A 27980-nucleotide genomic window follows, 5' to 3' on the forward strand; every position below is an offset into this window, starting at 1 on the left:
TCCGCCACACTCGAACTCAACCATCAACTACTACCAACTGGAATTGGGACGGTTTTCTAGTCGTCTAGGGTCCAACCGACATGGTCTCGAGACCAGAAGAGGTGCCACAGGCGATGTCGTGCTGTTAGCAAAAGCAATCGCGTCGGTTATCTGCTAGCATAGCCCATTAACGCCAAATTTCGCTGCGCCGTCCTAACGGATATGTTCGTCGTACGTCCCACATTGTTTTCTGCAATTATTTCACTCAGAGTTGCTTGTCTTTAAACACTTACAACTCTAAGCAAGCGCCGGTGCTCCCAGTCCTTAAGTGAAAGCCGTTCCCTACTGCGTTGTTCGTGGTAAGACATAACACCTGAAATTTGGTGTCCTCGCCACGATCTTGACATTATGGATCTCGGAGTATTGCAGTCCCTAACGATTTCCGAAATGGACTGTCCAATGAGCTTCAAGTACCATTCCAAGTTCAAAGTCTGTTAATTCCCGTCGAGCGCCCATAACCGCTTCAGAAATCTTTTCACATGAATCAGCTGAGTACAAATGACAGCTCTGCTAATGCACTACCCTCGTGTACCTGGTGTACGCCATACTATCGCCATTAGTACGTTTGCTAACCCATGACTTTTTTTCACATCAGTGTATTTAAATTGTGTGTCGGTCTAGTACTCTAATCCGGTCGTTTGCCACCCGAACGCAATGCTCTTGCCGACTAAACTTCCCAGGAACGACTCACGAACTGACCTGACAGCTGCCACTGACGCAGGATTGCTGGTAAGAACATTACTCGTAAAAAGCAAGCGGCTGAATTCGAGTGGCGGTATGCCACCAAGTTTTAATGTGTCAGGAAATGATAACTGTCAGTACAGACAGGAACAGTCAATTTTTATCACCAACATAAAAAGCTGTAAACAAATGAACAATCAGTCAAAAAAAGATCCTCTGCTAACGCCTATAAGTTATATGGAAACAATGACGCATTTCTGTACCATTGTCCGTCGATTTGTTAGTAGTGCTACAAACATTTCCAGTTTTCAGATACAGTTATTTTTAGGATTCGGAAGAGGTATATTTCTGTAGAAGATATGACAACTAGAAAGAGAGTATGTTTTTGGAGATTAATTTTTTAACGTTTCGCTTTATCATTAAATAGTAGTTTTTACAATTATCTCAAGTTACAAGCTAGTTTTCGGGGCACGAAAGTAATGTACTGATCTCTCCGTCATCACCAGCAACTCAGTTGGATCGCCAGGTTAAGCTCACAGAGAACATCCTTGAACTACATGGTGAACAGACTGCTCTTCAACGCCCAGTCACAATTTGGAGAAGATATTTTCTTCCTCTCGTGCAGAGAATCAGCACACTTGCCAGTGCTGTTAGAAACCGACCGGATCTTGCGTGGCTGTTTAAAGCCAACTGGCGTGGTCGATTGCACGGCATCCTAAATTGTTCTGTCGTAGCATTAATCGGCCATTTGTGTCTCAGGCAATCATTATCATAAAAGCCGTTGGTAACTAACATCACTACAGCTTCCAGGGATTGGTGACGAGAGCAAAGCTTTCCTTTACTGAATGCTGGAATGTCTCCGTAACAGGAAGTTGATGATTTTACTGTAGTGTTTTTGTACTTACTTAAAAGTGCACTTTCCCGCCACGGGGATGGAGGTGGTACGTGCCTCAGTACGGGTAGCGAGGAAGAAGATGAAGTTATGATTATTCCACTTACAAGACGCATGGCATGGTTGAGCTGTGTGTCAATAAGTGTCGTGTGAGCGCTACTCATCCGAACTGAGGAGAAAAATTCCGTAACAGGGTAAAACGGTGCTCTGACACTGGTGATACAGGTGATCTCCATGATGTGCCACAGAGTTTCTGGTGAACCTTATTTCGAATATCGATTTTGGCAGCTGGTCTTAATATATGTTGTTTGTAACTGAGCGCTCTATCAAGCGAAACTTCTAGAGCTTTCGACTTTCTGTCTGAGTAGCCTTCCACCAAAGTACACCGTCAGCTTTTTGTTGGCTACCTTGTTGCTTAGTTGAAACGTTGAGACTTCTGTAAATATGAGCAGAGTTTAGGGAATGAAAAGAAATTTCGTAAAATAGTGAACGTGATTAAAGCAGGTAACTTAATGTTACATCATCTCCTTGTTAGATGAACTTTGCTACTCATTATTAGTTTTATTTTGAAGAGAATGTAGAAACTAGTTATCGGAATGGGACCAATATGGTGTGTGTCTCAAACATTGATTTAGTGCGTTATACTAACAGCAGTCACGGTTTCCCTAAGACTTCACTTATTAAAAATTAGGCATGTAGATCAAACTAACAATTATGACAATGGTTAAGCGATTTTGGGTATCGTTCTTTTGAATTTATCAGAAGCCAATTTTAAGTGGATTATTACGGTGAAATCATAGTAACGCAAAATGGAAGTTTCTGCTCGAAGTATGCGGGAAGGTGATTATGAGCTTTCCGATAAGTAAAGGAGCATAGAAATTTCAAGAAAATGCCTTCGCAAATTAGTTAGTCGGAGTTAGTGATTCTTTTTTTTTTGTGATGATGCTATGGACCTGCTCACCCAACTCAGTCGAGAATCTCTAAAATAAAACACAAAACTCAATCACTGAAACTGAAAAACAGCTAGGTGTTCCAGTTCCTGGCTTATTTGTATTTAAGCTGGTGCAGTTTTTGAAGTGTGCATGTTGCGCAGTTCGACCAGCGGCCCAACCCGTACTCAGAGGACCACGGGCTGGTGTTCCGGTCGTTCGTGCACCTCTTCAAGCTGCTGCAGGAGCGCCGCGACTGTCACTTCGTTCTCAAGGCTTCCTTCCTCGAGATATACAACGAAAAGGTACGTCGCAGATCCCTATAGGCTCTGAAGCCGAGCGATGTTAGTTGTCGCTAACTCTGCTTGTTCATTACCTTAAAACGTAGTAATGTAACTTCTGTATGTAACTAACACAACTATCTTGTCACAACAAGTTATTGGCAGTTTCCTCTCTAGTGTCTGTGCGTGTGTTTTTCTTTTGCACTCTACTGGAGCTCTTAGGAATACGTGTTTGTTGGACTGTGCTGTAAAGAGAAAGAGACCATGTTAGCTGTACAAAAGAATGGTGGGTCTCGCGATTTCGATAATATTTTCTCAACACTTGACTGTGTTTGTAGTACTGGAATAGGAAGCGCTTGAACACAGCTTCTGGTTGGAATACTTTGTCAAGGTGGCTAATTTCCGTGGGAAACTGGCCTAGTCGCACAATCTCACACCCAGAAAAACCTCACAGAAAAACTTCCACTTTTAAGAGATTCACATTTCTGCACTCCCCGGATGACCAGCATTGGCGAATATGGCAGCGACCTGGAGGGATGTCCTACTCTTCCATTGTCTTGGACAGGAACGAGGCTGTTACTCCCGGTGTCATGGCGTGGGGAGCCGTTGGGCAGGACAACATGTCACTGCTGATGTGTGTCTGAGGACTCTGATTGGGCAGGACAACATGTCACTGCTGATGTGTGTCTGAGGACTCTGACGGCACAACGCTACGTCGCGGACATCCTGCGTCCTCATGAGTTACCTTTCACGTGACAGTATCGTTGTGCCACTTTTCAACGGGTCAATGATCATCCACAAACGGCACGTGTCTCTATGAACAGTCTGCGCGATGCTGAAGTAATCCTGTAGCCAATAGGATCCTCAGACCAGGGCCCTGTAGATGTGTGGGACCAGCTCGGACGTCGACTCCTGCCAGTGCCAGTACTCAAGATATTGAGGAGCGATTACAACAGTAGTGGACCAGATTTCCTCAGGAGGGGGTGCACCGGATTTATGATATCCTTCCCAACCAAATCAGTGCCTGCATCCACGGCAGAGTGGATGCAACGTCAAACTGATATACGCGCTTGTTGTGTTGAATCATATTATTTTTTCGTTCTTTTCTTTTCTTGTATGTAAGCTGTATGTAAACTGAATGGGTTACAAACAACGACAAAGATAAATTAACGAGTTCGTTTGTGGCAAGGATAATGTTCTGATACATCTCTATGAAGCAAAATAATAAATACGCTCTTCAATTTATTAATTCCTGTATCTACACCCGTTTGTTTCTATAAGTGGTAGCGTGCGGACGTATGCGTGATGACGTATCCGTCGTACCAGCATTGTTAAAAAAAAATGTGTACCTCAACCGTACATTAAAAGTGTTAGAAAAAGTTTTTAGAAAGGCAAAGTTCATTCGCACATTTGGGAGTCCATCTCTGTCTGTTCATCATTTCGCCCGCCGCCGAGATCCTGGAGGTTCGGAGCAAACAGGAGGAATTTCTTCATCGGCATTGTCATAATCAAGACTACACACAGTGGAATTAATGTGAAGCAGTACGAATATTGACCTAGAATGTATTGATATTGAAGGTCTGTTGGTATTGGTATCAGGACTGAGCCATCAGCAGCTGCTGCTATCATCACATTGATACTTGATTTAGAACTATCCACTATCCTTTCAGGAGGTCTTGTTCCTCGCTTCACTGTTACTTTCACTTGTCCAGGATCGTCACAAAAGTTTGTCTCGTAGTAGTTTATAATGTTGGAGGGAGGGACACCACTCAAGATCACTTCAATGTTTTAAAATTAATCAGTCACTGTTTCCCGGGTAACTGGTGCCTTTCTTTAAACTGTTCTTGCCAACCAATTTTTCCCATTATTCAAGCAATTATTATTTCCATTTTCCACCTGCCCACATATATCACCATTCATTATACTCCAATTTTCTCTAGAAATCTGAGTTAATTTTGTAATGACTGCAACAGCGTCACATACCGTCTCAATACTGAAATTTCGTTTCCTCCTCGCCTGCTGGGGGCTTCACTTTTTATTTTCAGGCAGTGTATATCGCCAATATATCGATATCTGTACTCACGCAGCCGCCGTAGTGTGTGTGGAAGAGGGTACACGGTATGCCTGAACAAACGCTTAACGAAGCGCGTAGCTCTCAACACAGCGAAAATCTGTGGTATCCGCGGAGAGGCAACGATGATAACACTTTTATTATTAAAACAAAGATAACAAATTGTAAAATTCCTTTTTTAACATATCTGCATCTCTCCGGGCTGAGGTAAACAAATATAGAGGCAAAAGACAGCAAATCAGATCATCTCGAAATTCGTCGAAAACTGTTAGTGATGTTTCAGTTAGAGTGGCAGGAAGCGCCTTTACACAAACTGCGAAGACGTTTTCCCAGCAGACTGGAAAGGTGCGGAAGGGGACCCCTGTGTTTTACTGCCATTGTAACTGCGAAACTGTGAGCTACACTGCTGTAAAGGTCGTAAATGAAGGAACAAAGCGAGTAAGTACATTAGAAGGATCGATAGAGCTGTTACAACTACGATAATTTCTCCGGGATATAGGCATTTTGCAGTGTCTGTTCGGCGCTGAACGGCGTATTGTGTAACAGCTGTCTTTTGTGACTCCGTAAAACAGCACTGTTATGTTTCTCGTACCCTGAGACCCATCACCACCTAGAATTACGCGGCTGGGTAACCAGCGCCTATAGAACGGCCCAATGTAAGCATCAGAATATTTTCCTTCTACAGAGAAGCTACACCGAAAACGTACCAGAGTCATTGTAGTAAGTTTTTTATTGGTGTTTAATCTACGTACAATGCAGCCAAGGCTTACGTAAGTGGTAATTGTCAGATCTGATATTTACAGAAAAATTTATTAGTACTTGATACAGAATATATCTGTGCAAATACACTTAATTACATGTGGAGGAAAAATTCCATGATGGTTGTGTGAGTCGTATTTTTTGATGTGAGGATGGTTGTAGCACTAATGGGAAGCCGATGATTCCACTTTCTCGATCCCTTATGCCTAAAAAATTCTCCAAAGATACATTCATGACCCTGATTCCTAATGATCGGATTCGGTAAACATCAACTTTTGTCCATGACATGAGTACGATCGGGGCATATCTACCCAGCACATTTACATACCACGGAAGTACTATATTCTGATAAATGTGGTCAGAATTACAGTGATGAGTCTGATATAAACGACGACATACTACAATGTACGATGTTCAGTCAACAGAGTATACAGTTCAGCAAGAGGTTAATATCACTCTCCCTATGAGCGTCGTCTGACTTACACAGTTTTCAAGGGGAAAGATGCCACAGAGTCGAAAAGTTACTAAAAGAGTCAGGAATACACATTTGAGATGTGCACGGGCATAGTTTATTTACGAATAACGTTTCTATACGAGACTGTGGACACCAACCAAGTGATGCATATGTGTTAATAAACAATGTTGATTTATTCAATAGTGTTGATTCCTTGTTTTTCCATCGAAACAGTTTACGATTGTCGGAGTTTTATAATTGTCAGGTTTGTATTTCAAGTTCCTCGGTGCTTCTCTAATAGTTTTCCCCTTCATGCTTGGCAACCTCGTTGCTGACTACTGACGTCAACCAGCATCTACAAGGGTGTGCCGAAAACTAAAGTTTTCGAATTTTTTATATGGAAACTCGTAAATCTTTCGAATAAAAGAAATGTTATTAACATTCTACATCTTTATTCTTCGTTTCTTCATATTTATTGCTCAAAATAGTCACACTGGCGATGAACGCATTTCTCCTAACGAAAGACCAGTTTGTTGATACTGTCACTGTACACTGCTTGATTTTGTTGTCGGAACCACAGCCTTACCTCTACTTGCAGCACCTCACCACTAGCAAAGTAAAGACCTTGAAGGGTGTTCTTTAACTTTTCGAAAAAGATGAAAATCGGATGGGGCCAAGTCTGGGCAGTATGCAGGATGATCGATGACAGTGAACAGACGTCGCATGGCCTGTGTGTGGTCTGTGACTGTAATGCTGAAGGGGAGGGTGCGCCATATGTGAACGAACACTTCGAACTCGTTTACAGCCCGCTGTTTCTCACGCACCAACATTCTTACATTACACACCGCCATGTTGTACGCTACATTCCGCAACCGTTTAGAGGCGGTAGGTTGGAAATATGTAGACATGATGAGAAAAGTATAATAACGTTTCTTTTATTTAAAAAGCTTTAAGAGATTTTACATAAAAAATTCGGAGGCATTACTTTTCATCACGCCCTCATAGTATCAAATCTGCTCTTCCCTCTGTTCCCGCTAATGAAACCTCCAATTGCCTGTATTAGATGGCCGTCTCGTCTCAGATTATCTCCTCTCCTGTTTAGATTCCTGTTCTTCACTAACAACTACTTCTTCCGATCTCCTCCAACTCTTCTTAGCACCTCCTCATTCCTATCAGTCCAGCTGGCCTCCATTCTGCGCCATGTCTACATTTCAGAAGCTTCAATTCTTCTCTCGTCCTCCTTTCTGAATATTCGCGCTTCTACTCCGTGCATTATTATAACTGTGTCAGCCCCCCGGTAGCTGCGTGGTCAGCGCGACAGAATGTCAATCCTAAGGGCCCGGGTTCGATTCACGGCTGGGTCGGAGATTTTCTCCGCTCAGGAACTGGGTGTTGTGTTGTCCTAATCATCATCATTTCATCCCCATCGACGCGCAAGTCGCCGAAATGGCGTCAAATCGAAAGACTTGCACCCGGCGAACGGTCTACCCGATGGCAGGCCATAATCACAAGACATTTTTTTTATTATAACTGTGTAATGTTTATTTTATTTTACTTAATTTTTTAACGCTCTAAAGACATGAAATTCTTTTCATAGTTGTCAGTGTACTGTGATGATAGCCTTACGGCAAGAAGCGCTAAAGACTGAGCTGGGAAAAAAATTACCCTGTTTTTCGTCTCTGAAACATCGGAGTGGTTTCCTGCGAAATCACTCCTTCCTTAGTTTGCGCCATAACCAGATGCACGCGCATGGTGGTCGATTTAGTGTCACACTCAAGTTGTTGCAACGAAAGGCAGTTGTCTGGCACAAGTTGGGAGACTCGCCACATCGCTTCCTAAGACTTTGTGCGTTGGAGGGAAGTCATAAAGCTTTAATTATCACCTCGAACATATAAAGTTACGTGATTAGTGTTCTGTTTGTTTGTCAGTACACGTCTGCAGATCTGGCACACTCCCGCGCCGCAGTACCGTACAACGCCTCTAGAGAGACCAAAACAATATGCACCCCTCATCTCCATTTTATTAATGGACTGCAATATTTTGTTTGCTTTCTCTATTAATGTATTAAGGCACTCTGACGTTTGATTTCAATGTTTACCTTCTAACGTACCTATACTCTACGGTGCATACAAGGTTTTATGTGACACACGTACCTAACATTCCGCTGTTAAGGAAACAAGGCGCCGAATCCGAAGATCAGCATTTATCCATGGAAAATAGATAGTCAAAGCATGATCGGTATCGCAAAGGTGAGTCAAAACATGATCGGTATCGCACGGGTGTTTGTTACTTCTTACAAAGACGATCGAAATAAGAAAAATTGTAATAAATTAAAATCTCACTGTAGTTAGCCGTAATTTAACATTTCAGAATTTATGTAAATGAATTTAGATTGCAGGATTAGACGGTACCCAGATCCAAAAACGAGCAAAAGTTTCAATTTAGTAAATGACTGTAACGTCTTTCAAATCAGGTAAATACCACGTGAGAAACACAAAGCTGTAAGTGGACAAAATGCACACGCGCTAACTTACATGTAAAAGACATGTGTGACACGAAAAGACGTTAATTTGTAATGCAATGATTTTAGTTATCTTATTGATCACCAATAATAAGCAATGACTTGCAACACTTTAAGAAAACTGTACTGCGTTACCTTAACTCACGATAATGTAATCTGTTTAAAATATCCTGAATCGTTACAAAAACTGTTTATCATTCTTTCCTTATTACTCTGCAAATGATTGCATCTCAGAATAATGCAGTAATAACGTTCATTAATGGCAACAACTATTTCTCGGTAGAGATGTCAGTTACACGTACACACATATCATCTACAAAATGCAACATAAAATTCTAAAACTGCTTTGGCTACAAGAAACTCAGTATATTTTTGTCACAGAAAATAAATTTCTCTTTAAGTCACTTTTAATTTTAACTGACTGTCTGCAGTAATAGTATAATACTTTATGACGAACTATAGTTACTACTGCCTTTTATTACAATAATCCCTCGATTGAAAATGAATTGTAATTTTAATTAGATTTATGATATTTTGATTATTTCTTTCACCTGCGACTTTCTCGGAATTTATAATCAAAGGGCAAGACCCTGCTGATGGCTAACGACTCGGGTCAATGAAGTTTCGACAAGTTTGTTCTTTGATTAAACACACTATAATGTTGCAAGACGTTACTAAAACGCTGGCATGCCTATTACTCAGCTACAAAAATACTGACTGGATCTTACTTTGCCATGCGTTGCTTCTGGTGCGAAGTAGTGCTTATTATGAGATACATTATTAGGAACGGGCTCTTCTAGATTAGAGACCAGTTTGGATAATGGTTCAAATGGCTCCAAGCACTATGGGACTTAACATCTGAGGTCATCAGTCCCCTGGGCTTAGAAATACTTAAACCTAACTAACCTAAGGACATCACATACATCAATGCCCGAGGCAGGATCGAACCTGCGACAGTAGCAGCCGCGTGGTTCCGGACTGAAGCGCCTAGAACCGCTCGGCCACCGAAGCCGGCCAGCTTGGATAGATATGGGTCACACAGTCTTCTTCATTACTTCCAAAATCTTCTTGCGACCATATACTGAGCCCATATACTTTCTCGCCCGCTTACAATTTGCCGGGCCACATATTAAAATAACATTTTGACGGAAAACATACTGGCACTTGCGCGCCAACACATACTTCTATTCGTAACTATTTCTCTGCCTTCACCTCTACCACTGCGCGCAATCGCGCCAACGATTGCACGAAAGACAGCCTCTGCGCTTTATACAATAGAAACTTCCGTGGCATGGTCAGTGTGTTTACAACAATGATTTGACATAAATAAATTTACTTATCCTATCAACATACATTGCATTTTATATAGAATAATTGTAGACAAAATTCTTTAATACATATATTTACGAAAAATGGTTACACCAACGGCGACATGGTCGCATATACAAACAGTGATCCAATACTGTCAAATGTTTTTTATTCCAGTCTTTGATCACAATATGAATTCTTTAGACGATGACCGGTTTCAGTCCTTAATGACCATTGCAGTGGCAATAATGACTGTGTGGACGATGTGACCTACTCTACACCTTTTATTGGATCTATATGACGATGCTGTGCTGAATATATTTTTATGTTTCGACGATGCCGTTATGGGCTTATCTCTTTAGGACATGGTGTAAAAAGGATCTGAGGATGATCATTACGGACTGAAACCGGTCATCGTCTAAAGAATTCATACTGTGATCAAAGACTGGAATAAAAAACATTTAAAAATGGTTACGTTTCGTTAAAATAGCGGTTCAGTCCTCGGATATCACGATTCTCCTACGCTGTAACACTGTCGCCGTCCGTGCGCGAGTAGTAGCTTTATAGTGACAGTGATTGTTATCTAAAGTGTTTGTTTGAACTTTCACACATTTCGTGACGGCCTTAAAAAATTACGCGTAATCGATTGTGGGCGGTCACCTAGGCAACGACAACGCCACCGCGGCCTGCGACGGTTGCCGACTATCTGATGACCCTCTGGCGACTTGGTCGCAACTCTCTGGCTTCGAGTCCACCCCAGACCCATAGGACGCCGTCTCTGAAATGGCGCCTCACTTCCCGCAGTAGGCTACATCCAAGCATCTGTGCCCGTCGACAAAACACCATCAATACCCGTCGACAAAATTTCGAGCTCTACAATTACGTTTGAAAATCTGCTCATTAGGTTGCATGCTGACTGTTAGTGCGGCCGTGGTGGTCTAGTGGTATAGCAATAGACGCTATCCGTGGAGGTCCCGGTTCAATCCCGGATCGTTCACGGGTGTAAAAGGTCGTCGGGGCATTGGGCTCGATATCCGCCCCCGCCTAGCGCCGCAGTGACAAAGCCAGTACTGTACCTACAGTCACGCCAATATCGTAATCACTGGGTCGTGCTTCAGACTTTAACTTTACCTTAACTGACTGCAGTTGCTTAAGTATACCAAGTGTGGCCTTCTATTTGTTCCCGTTCCCTCTGTATAACTTCATAGTTCACCACTGTTTGTCTTGTTTCGCTAACATAATAGTCTCTTATGCAAACGTATGGGAAGTGGAAATGGAAATTGTTCCCAGTGCCAAATCTCAGATATGTCATGAGGATCAGAAAATAATGCACGTGTTTTTGCACGTAACTTATTTGAATCCAAAAATCTGGGAAGATATTCTGATATCAGAGAAGTGAGCTAGCCACCTCATCACTGAAAAAAAAGAAGACAAAACAAATTAGGCAATACGAGGAAACTGACTGGTTCTAAGTGCCACTAAGAAAGATTTTGTTTCAAGTGTCATTAACAGAGACGGACTACGTTTTATTTGTGATAAAACCAGTACAGAAATACAGCAGTAATATTTTACCTGGTAGAACTGTAATTAACAATAACCATTTCTCGTTTCTTTTACATCTTTTAAATGAATAGCAAATTACATTCAATAAAAAAAGTCTCTCAGGGTTTTCTGTTTGTTACATAACACCGTTCTTGTTATCAGATGTTGTGAAATCTACTGTAAAATTCCCTGTGTTGTTGAGAAAGAAGTGGAACGTAGTCAAAAATCTTTGTTTTGCAAGTGACGAACATGGCTGGTCTTTTAGATGAAGTTCGGCATCTGCCATGGTCTTTTCTCTTTTGATACATCGACATTTTTTCCGTTCTTCTGTTTCAGAGCTAGAATTTTTAGTAGGTATTTGAGATGAATGAGAATGAGATACTTTGATCATACTGCATCTGTATATCTTACACGCCTGCAATGATAACAGTATTGCAGCAGCATCTTTAAAATGAAATAAGTCAGTTGTATGCATTGGAGTTACATGGAATGTGTTCATAACTTTAGTTGAATCAACAGTCTTACGTAAATATTTCGGAACAAATGCCCTGCTTACATTTCTTCGCTTGTCTATAATTGCAAAATATCGACACAGCTCGAAAAGCTCCCTACCAAAACTGGCATTATCTCTTCAGACCATCCCAGGCTAAATGGAGCAGAGCTTCAAGCATGGCGCGTAAATGCCAGAGAGATGCACTGCTTGGAACAAAGACCATGAGTATCTCGAACACTGTCTCCATGATTTGACACATGTAAAAAATTTAGACATGCAACAGAGTATCAAGAAAACAGTAGCACTGAAAACGCGTTTTACGAAGGAAATGACACTTAGAACGTTTTCCATTTCCTTTCCACTTTTCATTTGTTGCTTGCTGTTTTGGACATCAACGTAAGGTTGGTGCGATGCCTCTCTCCCTTCCTGCCGCTACCATACCAGCACAGCTCCTGCATTTCATACCATCGACGACCTGTCGTATGTTCTCCTACCTAGGTCCGTCACTGAGATTCTTTCCCTGTGTCTACCTTTCAGCTAACGTTCTCTCGTCGATTCGTTGCATGATATCTTCATTCCTTATTTCATCCGTCCATTCTCAAAACCCTCCTTAGCTGTATAAGGCATTTGGTTGTATAACGGCTCTCTCAATACCAGCTCCTTCATTAGCTTATCGCCTCCACTTCTTTTTCACACGGTCTCACAATTTCATAAACTGAAGTTTAGCTAAGGCCCTGCTACAAGACGACTGGTAAATTTGAAATATCACATAAACTAATTAAATACTATCAATAACATTCTTCTTTGTCTTTGACCCCATTGTCAATGTGTAAAACGTCCAACATTTCGACCACTATTGCAGGTAGTCTTCCTCAGACTGTTTCTTTTGCTTTTGCTTTTGCACCCTGAGGAAGGCCACTTGCAATAGTGGCCGAAACATTGGAAGTTTAACGCATTGACAATGCGGTCACAATCCAGAAGAATTTTACTGACTGCGACAACGGCTGTGGAAACCTACACTTGAAATATAAACACTGTCTAAGAAGGTGGCCACTAGCCCTTACTTCTAAAAAGACAAAAGTTCTGCATCTCTTAATGTCCAAATCAGAGCAACAAATCAACATTCTTAATAGCTGCAGGTAGTCAGCACACTCATTGATAACTCATGGTGACACTTCCGTATCGTGAGGTACAATAAAACATTTGTTGACATTTAATTTAAATAAATTTATTAGATGAAGCGTATGGATACATACTGTTCTCCAAATAACACAGACAACAAAAGGGCAATGCAAAAAATCCTAATAACGCTATCCTTCTATATTTACGTTCAACTTCATATACCTGCAGTCATTTACTGCACGTACTGATAAAAAGATCTTAGAAATAGTACACAGATAAATTAATGGCAAATATCTATGTAGCTATGGAGTAGTCAGGGCACGTCCTTGCTGAATAAGATCACAGCCTAGAGACAAGTTCTGTCCAGCGGCTTTAGCGACTGGCGTCCGCAATGCATTCAGCTGCTCGATTTCGAATTAAGCCAGTAGGAGTTCATCAGATCCTCGGCCACAAATAAGACCACTTCCTCCTGTTGCAAAATATTTATACAATATTCATACAATATACATTCCCCTGTAATAGGACCCTTTTTTTACGTGTTATTACTTTAATCGCTCACTGCATTAATAATGTAGGATCGCTATTTCAAACTACGTCGCTTCTCACGGTTTCTCGGTTCATTCAATATCTTCATTTCGTCAAGGATAGGGAGGGGGGGGGGGGCTGGAAAAATGGTACCCGTCCTGTGACGGTGCCGATGAGGATAATAAAAAAGGCACCAAGTCGTAGCCGGTATGTGCTAGTCTAGCGGTGCAGCTTCTTCTGGATACCCCCCTCCCTGCGCCCTCTCCCGCTCCGCCGCCTCAGGCGCCAGATGCCACAGCTGGCTTTACGCGCTCAAAGAACAGCCCCCAGATTGCAGTGCTCTTGCGAATTTCACCATCTCATTACCCTACATCCATTAACAACACATTTCAGAAGCCTGTTCAAATGGTTCAAATGGCTCTGAGCACTATGGGACTTAAGTGCTGAGGTCATCAGTCTCCTAGGACTTAGAACTACTTAAACCTAATTAACCTAAGGACATCACACACATCCATGCCCGAGGTAGGATTCGAACCGGCGACCGTATCGGTCGCCCGGTTCCAGACTGTAGCGCCCAGAACCGCTCGGCCACTCCGGCCGGCCAAGAGGCCTGTAATCGTTTCATATTTGTCTTCCGCAATCATATCGCGCATCCATAGAGAGTTTTAATACAAATGCAACGGATTCTCTAATCCGCAATTCCTGTCCATAGATTTCTCTTGTCGTCATTACTTACAGTTGCAGGTCTACTGGTCAATTTTTGTTTGTTTGTTTGACGTGACTTTATGAAAAACGATCAAAAACTTTAAGTAATGTTAAATTATTATTGTTCAGTACTAACAACAAAGGCATCTTGCACCCAGCGGAGTTAGTGTTGCCAACATCCACTTTCAGCAGCTATTGCTTCTCTTGATCCCATTTCCTGGCGTCAGACAACCTCTACGTCAGAATTACGACGTGTCTTATAACCCAAATAAAGTTCCATATAATTATAAGCTATGCTTATCGCTAGTTACGTGAATAATTCAGTGCATCTAAATGTCATTTGGAGTCATTCGCAAATTCCCACTTCTGTTCGCATGCAAATCGTGTTTATAATATACTGATTGAACCAGGCTGAAACGAGTTTGGAATAGCTAAACAGACTAAAATATAAGTCAGTTGAAAAATACAGAAATAAAAATAAATAGAACGTTATTGTGATGGATACGAAACGACATCAGTCGGTCAGAGGATTGCGAAAGTGAAATTTTATTTTGCCTAGGCAAAGTATCACGACAGTTATCGAGGTATTAACAGTGATCAAAATGTAACTTCTTAAGTAAAACTAATTATCAGAATCGAGATATTTTGACCTAGTACTTCAATTGAAATACTTTAATTGCTTTCAAAGGCTTTTCTAAAAAAATGTCAAAATTAGGACGAGCAGTGTTCTCATATGCGACTCTGCAGAGGTGAGTTGACGAAAGCTATCTCCAGCCTATCATGCCCCTGCAAATAAGATGTGGTTCTGACTTCTAATAAATGCTGGTAAAGCTGGGGACAATTTCTAAAAGAAAAACCAAATACTAAAACTTCAACCATACTAAGAGAGCTGCTTGTGTAAAAAACAGTAAGAAGATCGACACGGAAAGAGATGGATAATTTCAAGTAATTTTATGTAGTGGCCGAAAATTGCCGTTATATTACATCAGAACCTACTTTTATTAAGTAAAATTTTAAGCCGCACTTTCAAAGGAGTTTTTATCTGAAACAGTCGATTTGTAATAGAACTAAAGGTCGCACTCGATTTTGGATCAATGAAAAGAGCTTCGAGTTCGATTGAATTATATCACACTGTTCCCAAAATCACGGTGAGGGGTATGGAATTAGAATCAGTCATATAACAAGAACACCAACGAAGACATAGAGATGAGGGCGCAGTAAGTGAGTATGAATCAGGAAGTGAATATTGCAGATTTTAGTTTCGAGCTAAATTTTATTCTTATAAGGACGAGATCGCCCATAACAGGTAGAAATCTGCTGTTGCTAAAATAGTTATACATAAGATTTTGGCTTATGAATAATAGTCTGTCTGACATCACTTTAATTCAGATTTCTATCATTCTGTCCCTTCTTATTGTCCGTGTTTACATTGTACACCTTTTCGTGCCGATTCTGCGCAGAACATCATCATTTCTTACCTCGTCAATCCACCTAATTTTCAACATTCTTCTGTAGTAGCACATCTCAAACGCTTCAATTCTCTTCTGTCCCGCTTTTCCCATGTGCATGATTCACTACCATAAAACGCTGTGCTCCAAACGTACTCTCTCAGCACTTTCTTCCACAGATTAAAGAAGGTTTTTAATATTAAACGCGTTTCTTATGGCAAGAAATGCCTTCTTTGCTCGTGCCAGTTTGCTTTTTATATCACCTTGCTTCGTCTGCCGTATGTTATTTCGCTTCCAAGGTAACAGAATTCCTTCACTCCGTGTGCTGCTTGGTCCCCAATTTTTATGTTAACTTTATCTCTAAAATCATTTTTGCTACTCCTCATTACTTTCGTCAATCCATATTCTGCACTCATACCATTTAACACGTCCTTTAATTATTCTTCACTTTATCATTGATATTCTTTCACCTTGAATTTTAATCCAACCTTTCTTTTATTTCCGTGTTTGCTCCTTCGATGTACAGATTGAACAGCTATGGCGAAGAACTACATCTCTGTCTTACACCTCTTTTAATATCAACACTTGGTTCTTTCTCATCCATTCTTATTATTACCTCTTGGTTCTTGTATATATCTGTATTGTGTATTACCCGTCTTTCCTACAGAATACTCCTATTTTTCTCAGAACTTAGAACATGTTGCACCATTTTATTTGTCTAACGTTTTTTCTTGTTACACAGATCCTGTTAAAACTCTTGATGTTTTTCCATTCTTGCTTCCATTATCAATTGCAACGTCATGACTGCCTTTCTAGTGCCGAAATCCAAACTAATCGTCGTCTAACAGATCCTCAATTTTCTTTTCCATTCTTCTGTATATTATTCTCGTCAGCAACTTAGATGTCGCGCTGATTGTGTGACACTTCACGCACTTCTCTTCCTTTGCTATCTTGGGGATTTGTGGATGATATATTTTCGAATGTCTGATGGTAGGTCTCCAGTTGTAAACAATCTACACAAGGACTTGAACAATCGGTTGCATTCCATTTCCCGAACAATGCCAGAAATTCCACATGAATGTTATGTATCCCTTCGGGTCGCAAGTCTTCAAAGCTACACTCCTGGAAATTGAAATAAGAACACCGTGAATTCATTGTCCCAGGAAGGGGAAACTTTATTGACACATTCCTGGGGTCAGATACATCACATGATCACACTGACAGAACCACAGGCACATAGACACAGGCAACAGAGCATGCGCAATGTCGGCACTAGTACAGTGTATATCCACCTTTCGCAGCAATGCAGGCTGCTATTCTCCCATGGAGACGATCGTAGACATGCTGGATGTAGTCCTGTGAAACGGCTTGCCATGCCATTTCCACCTGGCGCCTCAGTTGGACCAGCGTTCGTGCTGGACGTGCAGACCGCGTGAGACGACGCTTCATCCAGTCCCAAACATGCTCAATGGGGGACAGATCCGGAGATATTGCTGGCCAGGGTAGTTGACTTACACCTTCTAGAGCACGTTGGGTGGCACGGGATACATGCGGACGTGCATTGTCCTGTTGGAACAGCAAGTTCCCTTGCCGGTCTAGGAATGGTAGAACGATGGGTTCGATGACGGTTTGGATGTACCGTGCACTATTCAGTGTCCCCTCGACGATCACCAGTGGTGTACGGCCAGTGTAGGAGATCGCTCCCCACACCATGATGCCGGGTGTTGGCCCTGTGTGCCTCGGTCGTATGCAGTCCTGATTGTGGCGCTCACCTGCACGGCGCCAAACACGCATACGACCATCATTGGCACCAAGGCAGAAGCGACTCTCATCGCTGAAGACGACACGTCTCCATTCGTCCCTCCATTCACGCCTGTCGCGACACCACTGGAGGCGGGCTGCACGATGTTGGGGCGTGAGCGGAAGACGGCCTAACGGTGTGCGGGACCGTAGCCCAGCTTCATGGAGACGGTTGCGAATGGTCCTCGCCGATACCCCAGGAGCAACAGTGTCCCTAATTTGCTGGGAAGTGGCGGTGCGGTCCCCTAGGGCACTGCGTAGGATCCTACGGTCTTGGCGTGCATCCGTGCGTCGCTGCGGTCCGGTCCCAGGTCGACGGGCACGTGCACCTTCCGCCGACCACTGGCGACAACATCGATGTACTGTGGAGACCTCACGCCCCACGTGTTGAGCAATTCGGCGGTACGTCCACCCGGCCTCCCGCATGCCCACTATACGCCCTCGCTCAAAGTCCGTCAACTGCACATACGGTTCACGTCCACGCTGTCGCGGCATGCTACCAGTGTTAAAGACTGCGATGGAGCTCCGTATGCCACGGCAAACTGGCTGACACTGACGGCGGCGGTGCACAAATGCTGCGCAGCTAGCGCCATTCGACGGCCAACACCGCGGTTCCTGGTGTGTCCGCTGTGCCGTGCTTGTGATCATTGCTTGTACAGCCCTCTCGCAGTGTCCGGAGCAAGTATGGTGGGTCTGACACACCGGTGTCAATGTGTTCTTTTTTCCATTTCCAGGAGTGTATATTAAACTGTAATATTGGATCCCCTGTCTTCCAAACTGACTCTCATTTTTACCTGTCACATCATTGGACAAGTTCTCACTCTCATAGAGGACTTCAATGCACTCTTTCCACCTGTTCGTTCTCTCCTCTGCGCTTAACAGTAGAATTTCCGTTGCACACTTAATGTTAACGTCCTTGCTTTTAATTTCATGGAAATTTGTTTTCACTTTTCTGTGTATACGCTCATTTAGTTTTTCTAACGATAATTTCCTTTTCGGTTTCTGCACCTTTTTGTTGCCGCCCTTAGCTTCCCTGCACTTCTTATTTATATATTTGATTCCTGTGTGACATATTTCTGTATTCCTTAATATCCCTGAACGTTCTGGTAGTTTATTCTTCCATTACCCAAGTTTTCTTCGCCGTTACTTTGCTTCTACCTGTCTTTGTCTTCCCAGCTTCTATGATTACCCTTTTTAGAAATATCAGTTCTTCTTTATCTTAACAGCCTACTGTGATATTCATTATCGTAGGATCAATAGCCTCATAGAATTTAAAACGCATCTTATGATCCTTCAGTACTTCAGTATCTCACTTCATTGCGCGTCGAGTCCTCCAGACAAGTCTCTTATTTTTCAGCTCAAACTTCATCAGTGCAGTTAACCACCTACTAGCAGATTTCTGACTGTCTTCCGAGTTCGAACGTTGCTTGTAACTCTGCGCTGAAGCTTTTCTGTCAAACAGTTATCGCGACCATAGAATTATGGATATGTGTGGTGTCTGCTCTGCCGGAAATCCCTATAAAGCTTCTGGTGTAATAAAACTAAAGGTTGTTCTTACCTGAGGATAACAGTTCAACATCAATGCAATAATAAAGTCTAAACCTGAAGCGGAGTGCGCTGTCTGACCTAGTTGCGTAGTGCTGATGCAGGCTAAGTCCGTATAGTCCTTGAATAATGCATTAGCAATGCCTTGGACGGTTGGACGCAACATACGAGAATGTGAGGTCCGACTGACATATGTTGTTCTTCGACGAGTGGAACTCTGATTTTGGAACTGCTCTTGGCCCAAAGAACAGAAGCTCCCAATGTCGACTGATTAGAGAGCAGTAGGTAGGCGTCCTATAATGCCGTGCGGACTAATACCAGGAAATCGTGCCAGTGTCACGTGGCTCGCAAAGGCTAGCTAGTACTGGCGATAACGGCGCGATATCCGCAAATGTGGCGCCACCAGACACTACAATGGCTGCTGCAGGCTTAATGTGCTGCGGTGAAGTTTGCAAGCGCCTACAAACTCTGCAACCGCGGCACACTGCTGTGTGGTTGGTATCTGGATCGAAAGGCGCCAGCAACGAGTAGCACAGGTAGTAAGTAACAGGTTTTTTTTTTTTCATCAGTCTCCTGACCGGTTTGATGCAGCACGCCACGATCCCCTTCTGTGCCAATCTCTTCATCTCAGAGTAGCACTTGCAACCTACGTCTCAATTATTTGCTGGATGTATTCCTATCTCTGTCATCCTCTACAGTTTTTGCCCTCTTCAGCTCCTTCTAGTACTATGGAAATCATTCCCTGACGTCTTAACAGTCTTCCTGTCCCTTCTCTTTGTCAGTGTTTTCCAAATAATCCTTTCCTCTCCAATTCTACGCAGAACCTCCTTATTTCTTCCCCTATCAGTCAACCAAATTTTCAACATTCGTCTGTAGCACCACATCTCAGATGCTTCGATTCTCTTCCGTTCCGGTTTGTCCATAGTCCATGTTTCACTTCCATACAATTCTGTGCTCCAGACGTATGTTCTCAGAAATTTCTTCCTCATATTAACACCTATGTTTGATATTATTGATAGCAACTTTTAAGCTGATTGTGCGACAGTTCTCACACTTGTCAACTTTATCAATCTTCGAAATTATAAGTGATGTTTTTCCGAAAGTCAGATGGTATATCGCAGGACTCGTATATTCTGCACACCAATGCGAATAGTCGTCTTGTTGCAACTTCCCCAATGATTCTAAATTTTCTGATGGAATGTTATCTGTCGCTGCAGTCTTATTTGATTGTATGTCTTCCAAAGATTTTCTGAATTCTAATATTGGGTCCCCTATATCGTGTACATCGACTCCTGTTGCTTCTTCTTCTTCTTCTATCACGTTTATCAGACAAGTCTTCGCCCTCATAGAGGCCTTAAATGTACTCTTCCCCCCGATCCACTCTCTCCTCTGCATTTAATAGTGGGCTTCCCACCGCACTCTTAATGTTACCACCCTTGCCGAAGATTGTTTGGACATTTCTGTATGCTGAGGCAGTTCTTCCACAATCATTTGTTTTTCGATTCCATCATATTTTTCGTGCATCCATTTCGCCTTAGCGTCCCTAATTTCCTATTTATTTCATTCATAAGTACTTGCATTTATGTATCACTGAATTTCTGTGAGCATTTTTGTATTTCCTTCTTTAATCCATGAAATGAAGTATAACTTCCGTTGCCCATGATTCGTTCGCAGTTAGTTTGCTTGCACCAGTGCTATTCTATTCAACTTCTGTGATTGTCCTTTATAGAGATGTCCATTTTTCAACTGAGCTGCTCGCTGAGTTGTACCTTATCGCAGTATCTATAGCCTTGGAGAACTTCAAGCATATCTCTTCATTCCTTAGAACTTCAGTATCCCATTTTTTTTGCCATTTGATTCTTCCTGACTAGTGTCTTGAACTTCTGCCTACTAAATTGTGATCTGAATAAATTATGCATAGAAAGAGAGTAAGGTCTTCAGATATCTGACACTGCTTAAGGTGTAATTGAAAAATATGAGGCCAATAATGCGCATGCCGGACAACGCACACCAAACACCTATCTTCGCTGAGTGGAGAGGTTGTTCATGCAGAATATGCGGATTATCCTGCGAACAGTTTCTGCAATTCTGGGTGTTTACACAACCAAATAAATGAAACCAGGCCTCATCTGCCATGAGGTAAAGCAAGGGTTCTAAGTAACCGTTAGCAATCGATGTTAACAGTCTGCTACAGTAATGAATTTTTTTCATAATCCTCAATTTTCGATTCTCGCACACACTCACACGATAGGCTTTTAATTTCATATATTTCAGTATGCGATATACGAGATACACCAACTGCTGCGATATCCTATTTACCGACTAAAGGGGACTTCTCGTAATGTGTATGTGAATTCTGTCTATATTTTCAGGGATCCTACTGTCGGTCGTCCATTCCTCAGCATATTCTGCATGGATCCTACAGCTCTCCATTTCTTGTAGATATCTTGAATAGTGCTGGTCGTGGGGAATTTCCTACCAGGATACTTCACTTGAAACATTTATTTACATTCCTTGACGAAGCCTATCTTAATGTGACACAATATCAGTCCGCTGTTCTAATGCAAGTTGCTCGATTTCTACAATAACTCAACAGTACGAGCTTCTCAGAACAACTGACGCACGAAAGCACCGCTGCACTCAACTTTTCGACAAAATGCAGTGTAGTGTTGCCACTTCACAAGCAGTTTGGCTTGAGATGATTTACTGCGTCGTGAGTCATTTCAGTTTTATGTGGGACACCCTCTATATTAGTATTTTCAATCACAATTCTGCTGAAGGCAAAATATACTTAATAACTTTTTCTCAGATAAAATGCTCTTTCATGTAAAGCCTATAGAAGCACACGGAAACAATACAGATATCGAGCAATTTTTTGAATAACTGTGGGATGTGAATAAATTGGAATTGCTTTAGAATTGCTTGTTCTAAATAGTTAACTCAGTAATCAATGGCCACAACAAAATTAAATTTATCTGATGGTGGACAGTGAGGAGTACAGTTCCACGAAACAGAGAATCCGAACAAAAAGGAACTCCGTATAACTCTTGAATACTCGGAACAATATTAAATTAGTGAGAAGGTAATGAATACCATACCATGCCCTAATCTCACGCATGGGCAATTAAAATACCGAAGTTGTTCCGTGGAACATGATCTCTCTCCTTGAACATATAGCCCTGAAAGCGCTGCGAACAGAATATTACGCCACGGTGAGTTAGCATAGCCACGATTATGAGCTCACCATAGTTCTTGCTGGTTACAGCATGGAAATGACTGTCAAGCCATAGCATCAGCTTAGTACAGACAGTGCCGTTACGATGCACATAGCCTCAAAGAATTAGAAAAGCAAGCCAGCTCCAAATAGCATGAAGTAAAATTACTACCAAAAGCAGGTAACTGATTGAGTCTTCGTCTGGCGTTCACAAGGGTGTGCTACCACCAAACTTTGTCAGCAGACACGCGATTTGTCAGTCAACTGTACTGCGGAAATACCTTCACTTTGCCTTCCAAAGACTGTAGGATGTTTAGCAGCGAAACCCGTGTACACCATGCCTTTGCACTACTACTTTAGCGGTTCACAACCTTCAATAAAAATTTTGAAATGCGGCTTTTCGTCGACGGCTTTCAAGGGTGCCCCTCTCCAAGTCTTTGCAGCCAATCGATGAAAACTTCACGTTATTTCCTACGAGGGGTCGAATTTTCGTGGGGTTAGTGTACGTTAGATAAGATATTAAAGGTCCATCGAAGTTGAAAGTCAGAAAGAGTCAAGTGTCATTGTCGTCTGGGAGTCCCTAAGGAGTGGGTTCAGCCACCTAGCTCGAAAGCGCTTTTGCCTCCGTACATAATGCGACGTGTGACAGTTGTGTCGTGAGCGTGTCTCTTGAGTGCAGGTGACTGTGATATATATGTATGCGTGCGTAGTGTGATGCCGTATTTTTCTTGTATCCTGAAGGGAGAGGACGAACTCTGCTTCTCTCGAATAGCACCAAAGTGGCCGCCGAGGTTTAAAGTCCCCATCCAACGTTCGGATCACCATCAACATTGTCACATGCCTCAGTCCATGAGCCGCTTCGAAGAGACTTGGAACCGAATCCGGGACATTGAGGCTAAGATTGAGGATCAGCAGCCGTCCTGCCTCTGCCCGCGGAAAATTTCATCCACCACTAGTTTTCGAACTAGCTACTTCAGAGTCAAGCGCCACCGCACAGCCGTGCGTTAGGAAGCTCGGCTACGGAGACGGAAAACGATGCTGAGGTCATTAGCAGCAGGGCTCCATCTCAAGCGATGGACAAGGAGAGGAAAATGAATCATTTGTGCTCTCATGATTCGCCTGTAGTGATTTGGGGGGGGGGGGGGGGGGGAGTTTGCAGGAAACCCAGATGAGGAAGGCCTGATGAGAGAACTCCACATCTCCTAGATACCAGTCCATTACTCAATCACGGCCCAACCTCGATTTGTGAGTCTTACCTGTAGCGCCCACCTATTCAACGTTGGGATGCAGACTGTGCAACGTGAGCGATGGTGGTTGCTGGATGGTCTGTCATGATTTGGGCAATACTATCCCTGATGTATTATTTAGTTGTAAAGCTAGACACTACTAAAAGTGAGCCGTGCGGCCCTGGCTTATGCGTTGGTTTTAACCTTGACTGTTACTCTGCGTTTGGTTTCCCGCGGTTATTGCGGTTACGCCGTGGTTCTTCCACTTTCTACGTGTGGCAGCAGCGGTGTGTATCGATATTCGCACCTTGTACTATCTTTGGTCTGGTGCTTATAGTTTTCGGCTAGCCGGTGTGCGGCAGTCGGTCGGTTGGTGTGGATCAGCCAGGAAATCTCCGCGCGGCGCAATGGGCCTGGCCCGCTGGCAATCTCTGCTCAGTGTCGGAGTGTATGGGAGCTGTTCCTGTTGCTACGGGGCTCGTGGCTCACCGACCCAGGACATCAAAGTTGAGTTACTATTTAATTACCGAAGCCAGACTGTTCACATTGTGCCGTTGGTTTTCATGGTTGGCTGATCGGGGTATTCCCGTGAGCAACAGCGAGTGTTCGAGTTGACGGAAGTTTGGCCACCATCCGGTGGAGTTTAACTGTATTTTGCTTATTTGAAGTCCAAGTGCACCAGCGGCATTTTCTGCCTTGTGGCCGTCAGCGTTCCGGTTACCTGCCCTGGCCGCTGACGTAAAATTCAGGCAGTGTCCTTTCCTCATTGTGTTGTCGCTGTCCAACACGTGTGTGTAGTTTTGACAGCTTATGCATACTTGGTTGTGGGCGGCTACGCATTTTACGTTTTGGCTTTGGAGATTCTTGTGCACTGGTAGGGTGGAAAGCAAGTCGTCCTGTCGGTGGGTCCGTTGACTGTCTCTTTGTTGGGTTGCCGGCGGATCGGATATAGTTGATCCGACTACCTGTCTCCCCTAAGCGAACGTTAATATTTCAAGTGCGGACCGACACCCGGAAACTTCTGAGCGCCGCTGGCTGCACTGCCTTTTCTTGTTGGTATTTGATTGTGTATTTTAATGGCTTATAGCCGATGGTTTGAATTTATATGCTTTCAGTTGGGTTTTGAATAATGGGCCTTCAGCCGCTTTAAAATTGAAACTTCCCTACTTGTAAAGTCTTGCATTGTTTGGGCCTTCAGCCTGTGTAAAATATTATTTAAGGATAAAGCTTTGGGCCTTCTGCCTACTAAAGATTATTTTAGTTGTTTTAAGTAATCGGCCTTCAGCCGTTTTTAAATTAAACTTGTTTGCTTTTCAAGTGTTAGTTTTGTTGGGCCTTCAGCCAAGTTATAGAACTTACTTACGTGAGGCCTTCTGCCTTCTAAATATTCTGTTTTGAGTCTGGATTTTAAGTTAATGGCTTTCAGCCGTTTTAAATTGAAATGGTTGTGCCCTTGAGGCATAAGATAATGTGGCCTATCCAGCCGGTAACTAAGTTCAAAAATTTTTGCTGTATTGTTTGGACAACTAAATAAAATTGTATGTGTTTGAGTGTAACTGACAGCCCCCTTTTGGCCCCTTTCCACAATTCCAACTACCTGTTCTGTCCTGTGGATTTAAGCAGGGCGTTTCAAAAAGTTTTACAGTTATTTTGTGTTTCAGGCATATGCTTTGGGTAATATTATGCCTGTCATATCATTAAGTTGCATATTTGGTGTACTACCAAAGATTATTTTGGGATTTTGAGCCGTCAGGCACATAATTTGGGCAATATTATGCCTGCTATATTAATAGGTTGTTTAGTTGGTGACTAACAAAGATTATACAGGGTGTCCCAGCAGGAATGGTCAATATTCATGCATATGACACGAACGCTTATGTGAAGCAATAAATTTCATACAGACGTATTCTCAATTCCGAATGTTTCGCAGATAGAACACGTTTCATATACATTTGTTTTTGGACTATTGGTGCGCACGTATATGTCTTACGTACCAAGCCTCTTTGACTTTTAATTCTGGCCTAATCTAATTCGTTTCTCTGGATGTCTCTGTGCTATTAAACTACCCAGTCGAACGCGCAGTTTTCCGTGATGTCTTGTGAGTGAAATGGTGAGGTGGATTGAGAATGTGTCAGAGAGAAGCGTCGGTTAACTGCTTTTGTACACGCGCTGGCTAAAATGCCGCTCACATGTAGTAATGAAGAATATGCAGACATAACGTACGTTAAGGCTTCTGCGATGGTAGCGCTCCTACTGCTGTTGAAAAATACTGGCGGCATTTCAGATTCGTCAAATTCCTGATCGTACGAACAGTGTTTACCAGAGTTTCCAGCACATTGCGTGGAACGCGTATTCTTCCAAATTCCCATTTTTATTTTGAACTTCTGGTTCAACAACCTGTGCAGTAAAAGCAACACTTTGTTGAAATGGTGCAGCGTAGTCCTACCACTAGCATACGGCGAATTTCTGCATGTATCAGAGACCGACGAACACGTATGTAGCGAACATTACATGCATAAAACTTGTACCCATTCACATACTTCGTGTCCATAATCAATGGCGACAGTACCATACGACTTGAATTTTGTCACTGGTCATTTGCTCCCATTAATATTATTCATTGATGAAACCACGTCTACTCAGAATGGAATCAACTACACACTTAATAATCATCGATTGTTGCAGGAAAATCCACACACTACAGTGGAAACCAATTTGCAAGTTCGTTTCTCGATAAATGTTGGTGTGGCATTATCGATAACTTGTTGACAGATCCAGTCATTTTTAGAAGAGCAAATGACGGGACAGAATTGCTTGCATTTTTTGGAAAATTCATTTGTTGAACACCTGACGATGTTCTTTTGACCACTCAGACTGAAATGCGCTTCCAGCGTGGCGGAGATCCTCCCCATTTGAGCATGCGTATTAGGGAATGTCTTAACGGCACTTACCCTGACTGCTGGTCTAGTCTTGGTAGCACAACCAAGTGGCCACCAAGATCGCCAGAACTTACACCATCAGATTTTTGTTTATGGGGTTGGCTGAGGTCTGAGGTTACAAATGAAAGATGAATACGCAAGATGAACTGCTTGGTCTTATCATGGACGCCGTTGCCCCCATTAGAGAACGTGCAGAGGCACTCAGACAAGCATCGCAACATGTTCTCCCTAGAGTACACAAACGAACTGAAGTTGACGGTTCGATATTCGAGCAGCTGTAACGTGCCGTATAACGCTTAGAAGTGAATCTGTTGAAAAATACGTATTTTTCAATTGATATTTTGTAAAACACATCTTGTAATGTTTACTAACAGTTGTACATACGTACATGTGTAAGCTTGACAATGTATTGAATAATGCAAAGAATAAATAACAATGCACATTAAATGTGTACTATCTGAGACACGATTCGAAACAGGACATATGAGAATATGGAGTTTTTTTGTTTTAGATTATCGTTCCTGATGTAACCCTGAATATTGGTTGGTTGGTTTTGGGGAAGGAGACCAGACAGCGAGGTCATCGGTCTCATCGGATTAGGGAAGGACGGGGAAGGAAGTCGGCCGTGCCCTTTGAAAGGAACCATCCCGGCATTTGCCTGGAGCGATTTAGGGAAATCACGGAAAACCTAAATCAGAATGGCCGGACGCGGGATTGAACCGTCGTCCTCCCGAATGCGAGTCCAGTGTCTAACCATAACCCTGAATATTGACCATTCCTCCGGGGACAATGCTAGTACCAACACAGGGCATGCCAATATACTAGGCGATTTCACTTTCAACTTCACAATACATTTAAGAGTTCATTACTTCATTATGTGACTTGTGTCGTCGCAAACGTTTGGTACGAGGTACAAAGCGGGAGCTCTATTTATGTTGTGACTCTTTATGAGAATGGCAAATCTTAATCTTTCGTTATCGCTTCTCGACATGTATGGCGTACCATTTCAAAGTGTTTCGATAACAGTTACCCTCATTCTTCTCTTAATTAACCTAATTGTATTCCTTGTAGACTACCTTAAAATCATCAGATAACGGGTATTTTCCTTTGACAAGCTTTGTCTCACGCTAATGCTTAGTTGTCATTTACGTCCACTCTCAGGTCGCTTACTTTTCACTAATTCACGTACTTGACTTCATTAAATTTTAGAAATGAATTGTGTTGTAACGTTACAGTCCGGCACTTCGTGTATTTTTCAGCTACTTGATATCTTGAGTTTATTACAATTTTTTGTCAACTAACGTATTAATGAATTTTGTCAGTAATTAATGTTTATGAAAATGTAATGTACACTGATGAGCCAAAACATTATAACCTCCTGCTTAATAGCTTGATTGTCCGTGTTTTGAACGAAATACATCACCGATCCTGCGTATCACGGATCCTACAGTTTATTCGTAAGTTTTTGGAGGTATGTGGCATTGCA

At 42.5% G+C, this 27980-nt stretch overlaps 1 protein-coding gene across 1 annotated transcript in view; it reads left to right on the forward strand.

Annotated features, from left to right (window-relative positions):
• LOC124555078 (kinesin-like protein KIF12) overlaps nucleotides 1-27980 on the forward strand; it is a 653823-nt gene that overhangs the window by 349648 nt on the left and 276195 nt on the right. Inside the window, exon 7 of the mRNA XM_047128907.1 lies at nucleotides 2706-2846. Coding sequence (XP_046984863.1) covers nucleotides 2706-2846 — 141 coding nt within the window. The remainder of the gene's footprint in view (nucleotides 1-2705; nucleotides 2847-27980) is intronic.

This window comes from Schistocerca americana, chromosome 1, assembly GCF_021461395.2.
Source record: "Schistocerca americana isolate TAMUIC-IGC-003095 chromosome 1, iqSchAmer2.1, whole genome shotgun sequence".
Taxonomy (NCBI): domain Eukaryota; kingdom Metazoa; phylum Arthropoda; class Insecta; order Orthoptera; family Acrididae; genus Schistocerca; species Schistocerca americana.